Source organism: Vigna unguiculata, chromosome 9 (genome assembly GCF_004118075.2).
Source record: "Vigna unguiculata cultivar IT97K-499-35 chromosome 9, ASM411807v1, whole genome shotgun sequence".
Taxonomy (NCBI): domain Eukaryota; kingdom Viridiplantae; phylum Streptophyta; class Magnoliopsida; order Fabales; family Fabaceae; genus Vigna; species Vigna unguiculata.
This window is the reverse complement of record NC_040287.1, coordinates 35,145,721-35,156,805: the sequence shown is the minus strand read 5'-3', so window position 1 is coordinate 35,156,805 and position 11,085 is coordinate 35,145,721. Positions and strand designations below refer to the sequence as shown.

The 11,085-nt window shown below is 29.6% G+C and overlaps 1 protein-coding gene across 1 annotated transcript; it reads left to right on the top strand.

Annotated features, from left to right (window-relative positions):
* The first annotated feature begins 7,617 nt into the window (after nt 1–7,617).
* On the top strand, nt 7,618–10,330 carry LOC114164226 (centlein). The gene is made up of 6 exons (XM_028048812.1): nt 7,618–8,008; nt 8,117–8,383; nt 9,260–9,411; nt 9,538–9,643; nt 9,740–9,862; nt 9,977–10,330. The coding sequence occupies exons 1-6, from the start codon at nt 7,817–7,819 to the stop codon at nt 10,112–10,114; spliced, it is 978 nt and encodes a 325-aa protein (XP_027904613.1). The 5' UTR covers nt 7,618–7,816; the 3' UTR covers nt 10,115–10,330.
* The last annotated feature ends 755 nt before the right edge of the window (nt 10,331–11,085 follow it).

Below are 11,085 nucleotides of genomic sequence, written 5' to 3'. Positions count from 1 at the left end.
ATACTTTTAAGAATAGATTTTAAAATTAATTTTTTTCATAATAAACTTATTAAAACATGTGAGATGCAAAACAGTACATAAAGATGGAAACGATTTGTCAATAACAACAAAAAATTTGTGGTAATTCTATTATATTGATGAATTGTCACGATAAAAAATATGTTATTAAAGTAATTGTTGATAATTATCGACGATTAGTGAAATATTTTAGTAAAAATTGTCACAAAGTGTTATTTGTCTTCCTCATCTCTTTCTCTCTTTTCATCTTTATCGTTACGATTGTCACTATTGAGTCAATCGCCTAACTTCAGCCTATTCCTCCTTCTCCTTTTCCATTTTTTGTTTGCTTATTCTCTTTTTCTCACTCATTCTCCCTTTATATATATATATATATATATATATATATATATATATATATATATATATATATATAAACAAATCTCATCAGACTGGGTGTGAGATCAGAGTTATAATTTATCGAAGAAATTCACTAAAGAAACCAACTATCAAATATGATGTTACCGACAAAAGTAGAGATGTTAATGATGTGAGTAGGTTATGGATAGCAGCTCTCTCGGATAAATATCCACATCGTACTCGTCTCCATATTTGTGCAATATCTATTATATGGGTACCCAAATGTTTTTTAATATTTGTGCGTATTTACAAAAATAATTCTAAAAATATTTAACAAAATATTTGAACCATAATTTCAAATAAAATACAATATATCACTATTATATTTTTCAAATAAAGTCCAAATAAATTCAAATTCATACAAATCCAAATAAAATTAAAAAATTAAATATTAAATCACGTTCAACATAATAGATATATGAGGGTAATTTTGTTAATTAGAGTTTAGTGGATACGGATGTCCACATGTAAAAATGATACTTGTACCATGTCCCATTAACATGTGGGTATGAAAAGTACTCTTACCCATTTCCTACTAGTATCTGTTTATAATTTTCATTCCCAACTTGTTACTTTCCTTTATTTTAGTCATTTAATTTTATTTTAAAATTGAAATTAGTCTCACTTTGAAACTTTGACCAAATTTAGTACCCCAGTCTTAAAAAGGAGTCAATTTAATAATTTTAACCAAATTCCTTTAAGTTTATATGATGTTTCAAACGTGTTTCATAATACTTAACAAAATATTATTAAAATAATTAAATTCACGCATTTCTAAATTTGAAGAACTAAATTTAACTAAAGTCTTAATAATATGTCGAAGTACTAAAAATTCAAATGTTGCAATGAAACACGTTTGAAATGTCAAATAAATTTAACAAAAATTAGTTAAAATTAAATCCACGCATTTCTAAACGACAAAGTTGGACCAAAATTTTAAATAAAAACTAACTATATTTTTATTGAGTTAAGAAAAAAAAACATATTTAACATTGAATTAAATAGGAATACTTTTTATGAAATAAATTACATGTATCTTTTTTCAGGAGCAACATTTACAGTATAAATATAATAAGTATTTATAAAATTTAAATTAGATAAATATTTTTTTTTAAAATACTTCATTTAATGTTAATAAATAATAAAATATAAAATTAAATGTAATAAAAAATATATTAAGATAGTTTTTTCTTCTTCCTTTATTTCTTTATTTACTTACCATTTATATTTCATCTTGAGTATATATTAACCCTTTCGTATTAAAAAATTGTTGCAGGATATTATTAAAAATTAATATAAATTAATATAAATATATTAACATATTTTTAAAAACAATTATAAATTACATTTTGAAAATATCATAAATAAAATATTTTCTTACGAAATATAATTGTATCTCTCGCAATACAGTGTCGCACTTGTCCAATACAATTATTAATTGTGACATAATTCTATCCAATAATTTAATATATTTAGATTCTCGCAATACAGTGTCACACTTGTCCAATACAATTCTTAAATGTGACATAATTCTATCCAATAATTTAATATATTTAGATACTCAGATAAGAGAATAGTATAGTAACAGTAGTATTATTAATAAGAGAATAGTATAATAACAGTAGTTAACATTTAAAACATAGTATTTTATTAGTATTTATGTTAAACTCAAATCCATCAATTTTCTATCATTTAAAAAATAATTTAGGTATAAATCGTGACATCAGTCAAATATAATTTATTCTCTATGGAGTTATCGTTTTAGTGATCATATAAAAAATTATAATTATTATGATATCATAAAAATATTTAAAACAAGAAGTTATAACGACTTTGTTCCTCTGTATAGTATATTTAAAATTAATTAAATAAGATAAATAAGTTATTAATATATATTTTTAGTCAAATAAATGTTGTGTAATTTCTTCGTGCACGGTATAATTATCAAGAATCTCAAAACCAAACTCTTCTAGAGATGAGCATTTCGAGTAACCTCGGTCTAAACGGCGAAGGATGACGGTGGAACCTCTTCATTTTATCTTAAATGGAATCCGATGAAATCAATACATCATAAAATAACTTCAAGTATGCAAACCCACCAACATATAAAAGGTTTTTCAGGTCTATTTTAGATTTTCGATATATGGAGTGGAAGACTTCTCATGAACCGACATAAATATAATGAAATAAACATGAACTATCTCTAAAAATTTAGAAATCCTAATGGAATTGTTAAAATAAGAAAAACAAATTAATGAATTTCATGGTTAAATTAGTGAAAAAGATTTAAACTCGACAATTCATGGTCAAAATCAATCTCAACCATCAAATATTGGAAAACGAGTCATCTTACCTTCTACTTTTGTAGGAAGTAGAAGATACATGAATCAATTATATTTTGATAGCATGACAGTATGTAGTTATTTGGGATTCCCAGACTTATTCTTGACTATTACATGTAATCCACAATGGCCAGAAATACAAAGGGTTTTAAGACCAATGAATCTAAATACTCAAGACAGGCTTGATATAATATCTAGAGTTTTTAAAATAAAGCTTGATGAATTACTAGGTGACTTTAAGCTGAATGAAATTTTTGGAAAAGTGCTTGTGTGTAAGTTAAATTTTCCTCATTATTAAATTTCCTATTGTAACTAGCTTCATTGACACTTCATTATTTGAATTTAAATGCCTCTAACCAATTAACATGCATTCTTTACATATATATACACTATTGAATTCCATAAAAGGGGTTTGCCTCATGCTCACATACTTTTATTCTTACATCCTTCAAATAAGTATCCTAGCCTTGAAGATATCAATAAAATCATCTCAGCAGAGATTCCAGACCAACAAAAGGATCCATTATTATATGAGTGTGTTAAGAATCATATAATGCATGGACCATGTGGGTTAACTATTAAGGCTTCACCATGCATGAAAAATGGTCGATGTTCTAAGTTTTTTCCAAAAAAAAATTCAAGCAACAACAATTGTTGATTAAGATGGATATCCTTTGTATAGGAGGAGAAATGATGAAAATATCATAGAAAAAAATGGTACATTTCTTCACAACTGTTTTGTTGTCCCTTATAATGCAAAGTTGTTACTTAAGTACAGAGCGCATATTAATGTTGAATGGTGCAACCAAAACACGTCAATAAAATACTTATTTAAGTATATTAACAAGGGATAGATAGAAAAAAATGGTACATTTCTTCACAACCGTTTTGTTGTCCCTTATAATGCAAAGTTGTTACTTAAGTACAGAGCACATATTAATGTTGAATGGTGCAACCAAAACACGTCAATAAAATACTTATTTAAGTATATTAACAAGGGATATGATAGGATAACAACTGCTATTGTTTCCTCAGAAGTTGAAGGTGACTTAAAAATTCAAAACATTGATGAGGTCAAACATTATCTCGATTGTAGGTATGTTTCTCCATGTGAAGCTTGTTGGAGAATTTTTTTTCTTTTCCAATTCATGGAAGGACACCAGCAGTTGAAAGACTATATTTTCATCTACCAAATGAGCAATCTATGTTTTTCAATGATGAAGAGGACATGGATTCATTGCTTTCTAAGCCAAGTGTAAAGAAATCAATGTTTACATCATCGGTGCAAGCAAATGAAATCTACAATGAAGGTACAATTTTTACATATACAGAGTTTGTGACAAAGTTTGTTTATGTTTCTAAGAATAGATGTTGGCAACCAAGGAAGCAAGGCTACACTATTGGAACACTAAATTGGATCCCACCAAGTACTGGTGAATTGTTTTACTTAAGAATGATGTTGGCTGTAGTTAAAGGACCATGTAGCTACAAAGAAATTAGAATTGTTTCTGGAATTGAATATCCTACCTTTCGGGAAGCTCGCTTTGCAATGGGATTTCTTCATGATGATACATAATACATTGAAGCTATAAAAGAAGCTAGCAAGTGGGGATCTGATCACTACCTTAGAAAATTATTTGTCATAATGCTTATTTCTAATAGTATTAATAAACTTGAGCATGTTTGGGAACATACGTGGCCTCGCTTCGTGGATGATATTTTACATTATCAAAAATATTAACAAGAAATCAAGGTACACATCTTTTCAATAATCTTACTTTAATGTAGCAAATTGCTTAATTATTCTAACTTTGGGATTAGAATGTTAATCTTATTGATGAATCTAAATCATAGACTTGCAGCTAAATGATGATGAATTACAAAACTTAGCCGTATTGCAAATTGAGGATCTATTGCAACTTAATAGAAAAAAAGTTTAAGAGATTATCCTCCAATGCCACTACCAAAAGATGTTGTGAGAACTAAAGTTGGGAATAAATTAATCCATGCTGAAAGAGATTACAACAAAGAACAATTAGCAAATGAATTCTGATGTTTATTAACTTCTCTTACAGGTTATACTTTACTTTATGATCGTTACATATGTAAAGTAATATTTAACTAATGTATTAATACTAACAGAAATATTTAAATTTTGCTCATTTTTTTTTTTGCAGATGAATAAAAGTGTGCATTTGATATATTATGAATGTTGTTAACTTACAAAGTGGAGGCCTATTTTTTCTTTATGGATATGGAGGATCGGAAAAACTTTTGTGTGGAAGACATTAGCCTCTGCATTGCGCTCAAAAGGTGATATTGTTTTAACCGTAGCATCAAATGGCATAGCATCTTTGTTATTACTAGGAGGGAGAACTGCTCACTCAAAGTTTGCAATCCATGTTCCTACTTTGCAAAACTCAACTTGCAACGTTAATCGAGGTAGTGAATTAGCAAAGCTCCTAAAAGTTAGCAAACTTATTATTTGGGATGAAGCTCTAATGGCACATAAGTTTTGCTTTGAGGCACTAGACAAAAGTCTTAGAGATATCATGAGTTCATCAAGTCATGCACAAAGTCCATTTGGTGGCAAGGTTGTGGTATTTGGAGATGACTTTAGACAAATTCTGCCAGTCATTCCAAGGGGTAGTAGATATGATATTGTTAATGCTTCTATCAATTCCTCTTATCTTTGGCAATATTGTCAACTATTGAAATTGACAAAAAACATGAGACTTCAAAGTCATGCCAGTAACTAAGATCTAAAGGACCTTACACAATTTTCAGAATGGTTATTATTTGTAGGAGATGGAAATCTATCTGAATCAAATGATGGCTATGCAGAGATACACATTCCTGATAAATTTCTCATCACTAATTTCATTGATCCTATTCAAGCAATTGTTTAGTTTATGTATCCAAACATAGTTGAGAATTTTAAAAATGAGAAGTTTATAGAGTCCAGAGCTATATTGGCATCGAATATTGAGACTATTGATAAGATTAATGTTTACATTATTTCTTTAATTCCTTATGAGAAGGAGTACTTAAGCTCTGACTCAGTTGATAGGTCTGATATAGTTTATAACTCTCCACCAGAGACAATTACTCTAGAATTTCTTAACAAGTTAAAAACATCTGGTCTTCCAAATCATAACATCAAATTAAAGAGTGGAACTCCAATTATGTTATTGAGGAATTTAGATCAATCAGAAGGATTTTGTAATGGAACTAGACTAATAGTCACAAGGCTTGCAAATCATGTTATTGAAGCAAACATCATTTCTGGGAAGAATATTGAAAATTTAATTTACATTCCAGGAATATCATTGTCTCCATCCCAATCACCTTGGCCTTTCAAGTTTATTAGAAGGCAATTTCCTATAACTGTTTCATATGCTATGACTATTAATAAGTCTCAAGGACAATCACTTAAAGCAATAAGATTATACTTTCCAAAACCTGTATTCAGTCATGGACAATTATATGTGACATTTTCTAGAGTGCAAAGCAAGCAATGTCTGAAAATTTTAATCCATGATAAAGAGGGAAAATCGTTAAAAACAACTACCAATGTTGTTTTTAAGGAAATTTTTTCAAAATCTGTGGTCAATTGTAATCTTATTAATTGTTTTATTTATGGCATATTTATGTGCAATTACTAATTGGATTTTTTTTTATCAGTATGTAGACATGAAGACTTCAACCTAAAAGGTGACACATAAGATGATTGTTTTGTGCAAAAGTGGAAGTTCAAGTTTACGTGAGTTTAGAACTTATAGTTATATATTAATTATTGTTTTATCTAATTGCTAATGTTTTATTTTATTATTACTCATTATATGTTTTCTTTGTTGTTTGATTATACTTAATATAATTTTTAAATATATTTTACATATTTAGTGACATTCTATTTTTTTTTCATGAATATCTTACCTATTTGCCATACCAACAATTTTTATTTTCAAAGATATATCTTCAAGATTGACATAGAAGGTGATTTTCTCTTTTTTGTGAGAAGATACAAGTTCAAGTTTTGTAAGTTTAGTTCAAACTTCTACTTATATACCAATTATTGCCATATCTAATTACTAAAGTTTTATCTTATTATACTCATTATACATTTTCTTGGTTGTTTGTTTATACTTAATATATTTTTCAAATATGTTTTAGATAATTGATGATATCCTTTTTTTTCACAATAGCCTAATAAGTAACTTTTATTTTCAGGTACATCTTCAAGATTAACATAGGAGATGAATTTTTTGTGAGAAGATTCAAGTTCAAATTTTGATAAATTTAGTTAAAACTTCTACTTATATACTAATCATTGTGGTATCGTTAAAGTTTTATTTTATTAATACTTATTTGTTTATACAAATTATTTTTAAGAATAACTTTTAACTTTTAAGGATTTTTTTTGAAATATATGCACATTTATGTGATATTATTATTTAGAATTTCAATGTTTACTTGAAACTTCTTTCTTTAATTCTAAAGTTTTCAAAAATATCAATCTAAGTATAATTTTTTAAATTATAAATTGTAATTTATAATTTTCACATAATTAACATATGTCATCAATAATTTGTTAAAATTAAAAATTATAATTCTTAAAATTATTTTATAACAAAATTAAATAATTAATAAAATATTAATTAAAATATTTATGTGTATTTATATATAAATACAAATAAGACAAATTTATCTGTACGAACGCACGGGTGTCGTGTGCTAGTGAACGGTAAAAGGAAGTGTTTGTAAGGAAAGAGCAATAAAAAGAATAAAATAACAGAGTTGTGGACCTCCGAAAAAGCTGGTACCCTGAACACAATCCTAACGGCTAGCCCATTTAAATTAAATGGAGGATATACAAAGAATCAATTTTGATTTCGTTTTCCAACCAAAATCAGGGTTAAGTCTCACCTTGTCCCTTCTTCACATCATGTACTCATTCACACCATAAAGGGTAACGAATTCGTCCTTTTTCTCTAATCCTTTGAATCCAAACACAAATTCTGAACTTTTGGTTTGGTTGAGTTCGATCAATTGCGCCAATGGATCTGTCTCAAGAAGTGGACAATTGCATTAAACAAACCATCGACGATTCCTTAGGGATTCCCGTACCGGCGGAAACCCTAGTGGCCAAGCTTCGAGCTTCTCAAGACTCGCAGTGGCGTCTCCGCGAATGTCTGCGCTCACTTAAACCTCAATTGGAGCGTAAAACCCGCCTCATCGAGTGCATCAAGGTTTCGAGACTGTTCTTGATTTTCTCTTTTTGTCATGTCATGTCATGTCATTTTCTTTTTTTTTTTTTTTGAAAATTTGATGATGCGAATTCTGGGTTTTTTGAGCAGTCTGAAGCGACTATGAACGCGCAAGCACTGAAGAAATTCGTGGAGGAGAATCATAGGCTGGCACTGAAGTGTGATAAGTTGGTAGCCCAACGTTGTCGGTTGGAGAATGAGTGCGCGTTGTATGACAAGGACAGGGAAGCGTTGATGGAATTTGGGAACGATGCTGATGAACGGGCACGGGAGGCGCAATCCCAGGTTCTCAATTTGCAACAAGATTTGCTCTTGATGCAGAATGAAGTGCAGAAATATAAGCATCATCATGAACTGGTAACCATTTTTTTCGCACCCTCTTTTAACAGTGTAAATATATACCTAAGTTCTAACATAATTAGTGGGTTGTAAACTTGATGTGGAAAATATTGGAATGTTAGTTATGGGGGTTTGAAGGGGTTTTAGTATAATGGTAAAGGCTTCATTTTTATTCATTTTTTAACGGCTGAGAGAGTAATGATGTCCCTTTGGGTTTTTGGGAATAGACGAATCACTGATCGTATTTGTATGTGCTGCTAGGAGGGTCTTTGGAAAGTAATTCAGCCACCATAAGTTGGAGTTGCTGATATGATGTGTTTTTTGTTTCAAATCAGTAGCTACGTTGACATTAGCATGAACTGAGTTATCTTTAATAATGGTTTATTTTTGGTTTCCATTGGTTGCCTAAGGAATTGAGATTATTTAGTATGCTATATGCATTATAATAATTATAATAATAATGCATCATGGTGCTGTTTGCACATAATATATGATTGACTTTTGTCAGCGGTTAAACTGACAACGTTTATATTAATGTAGTTTTACTACCGGCAAGTGATATTCCTTTTCACCTATATCTATATCAGTGAACTCCTTACAGTACCAAACTAAGAGTATATGAAGAAAAAAATAAAATAAGTTTTACCCATAGTGAAAATTAACTTATCCATTATCTTATATTAGCTTGTCCAAAGGATTATTTTTAAGTTATGCCTAAGTTAATTTTAATTATAGAATAACTTAGTTTAATCTTTTTTCATACGAGTGTTTATGAAAATGTTTGTTCAAACATATCCAACATTATGTCCTTTTCCAAACTTCCATTTCCCTCCTTTTCTTTTTTTAATCATGAAATGGTAGTGTTGATCCAAGCTATTTGCTTTTTCCATGAAGATTCAGTCTTCTGCGTGTCCGCCTGGAGAAACTAATTTACTCGGTTCTGCTTTGGCATCACTTATTACTAGAGATGACGATTCTACATATGCATTTTTGCAAGCAAACAGTGAGAATGAGTCCTGTAAGAAGTTGCTGAATGTGTGGAAGGGGTGAGTCTGCAACCTTTCCTCATTCTCTTCTCTTGTTTCTTTCATGTGTGTAAGTAATGTGACTTCTCAGTTTTTGTCAATTCATTTTTAATAGGCTAATTATTTTGTTTTTTTTGGATATGGTAGCTTGAGTCCATCTGCTCTGAGTGTTTTGTCACTTGTTGCCAAAGTGAAGTCACTTGAGAAGGACAAGGAGCATCTGAGAACTAACCTTCACAAAGCGGAGGAGGAGGTAAACATAAATTGGTCCCCAATTTCTCGGACCATTTACTTTTGTTTTGGATGATTTGATTATTGATAAATATCCAACTTTGCATGGTCTTGCTAGGTCAAAGTACTTTTTGATGAAAATAATGTATTGGAAAAGGAGAACAAAAGGTTACTGATGCTATGCAAGGAAAGGAACCATCCTGATTCTGCTGAGAAACATACCAACACTCCATCACCCAAGGTGAGTTTTTTCTATAATTCCAAAGAAAAATGAAGTGCACATATTGATAGCATATATTTAAAGCATACGTGCATTGGCGATTCACATATATTTATATTCATTTGGCTTATGCAGTCAAACAAGAGAAAGTCTGTGAGTCCCAGGACAAATAGCCCAATGAAGAAGTTTGATTTGGACGATAAAGATTTAGCTAGACAACCTTTGTCTCCCTTGCGACAGAACTCCCCGGACTGTAGGATGCGTAAGAAGTAACGTCATATATACTATTAGGATTTGGTTTGACGTTGAAGACTGGATACTGTCAAACACACATCCCTTAAGCTTAATGTCATGTATTAAGAACCAACACTGTTTCTGATTTAGCAATGGGTTGGCGTAGTAAGGGAGCAACTCTTATTTTTGTTTACATTTGATTACAAGCACAATTACTATTTGATTTACATCCCACTTTTATAGGTTTACTAACGTAGGTTTTGGCTTCAAATTTCATTTGCACTTTTATATGGAAAATATTGATTTATATATACTGATCGATGATATATTGTGTGTTTTGTTTGGAACATGTGAATTTGAATTGAATTTATTTTCTTTAATATGTTTATAATTGCAAAGGTCCAATGAAGGTCCAGTTTAAGTCAATCATTTTCTAGATTTCCTATTTTTGTAATTAATTTTAGTTAAGGTACTTACATTCTTCATTGATTTTTTTTTTAATTTAAATGTGTTCTTAATTAAAGAGCGATCAAGAAAACAGTAGTGTGCACACAAAACCCAATCGAACTTGTTCAAAATTGAATCGAACTATTTTGAGAAAAGAAAAAAGAAAAACTTGAATCAAGCTTGTTTATGAAGTCGATTTTGTTTGAATTATTGAAGCGGTTTTGAAGTCTCTGATCCATGAGTAGACGAGTGTCAAATATCATTATCCTTTTTCAAAAGCATAAACTATGCATAGTCCTGAGGTTTGTTACTGAATTCTGAAATATTCCTCACATACTCGCTAACCAATGATAAGCCAAGTACCCTAGCCAAATCCAGAGGCATAACCTTGTATTATATCTGTTTCAAAATAATCAATAACATTTTAAAAAAATTAGGATAACATTTTCCGCCGTTACAGTTTCATATATCTCATTAAAACAGTAAAAGGATATAAAAATAAAAGAAAACATAACAAATATTTAAACAGTAGAGTTTCATAAAACTTATTAGACAGAACTAGC

What these genes read in the sequence shown, in the direction of transcription:
- LOC114164226 (XM_028048812.1), top strand. Translation starts at nt 7,817, where the DNA reads ATGGATCTGTCTCAAGAAGTGGACAATTGCATTAAACAAACCATCGAC. An exon ending in ATAAGCATCATCATGAACTG is followed by an intron (nt 8,384 to 9,259) that starts GTAACCATTTTT and finishes TTTTCCATGAAG; the next exon opens with ATTCAGTCTTCTGCGTGTCC. An exon ending in TTGCTGAATGTGTGGAAGGG is followed by an intron (nt 9,412 to 9,537) that starts GTGAGTCTGCAA and finishes TGGATATGGTAG; the next exon opens with CTTGAGTCCATCTGCTCTGA.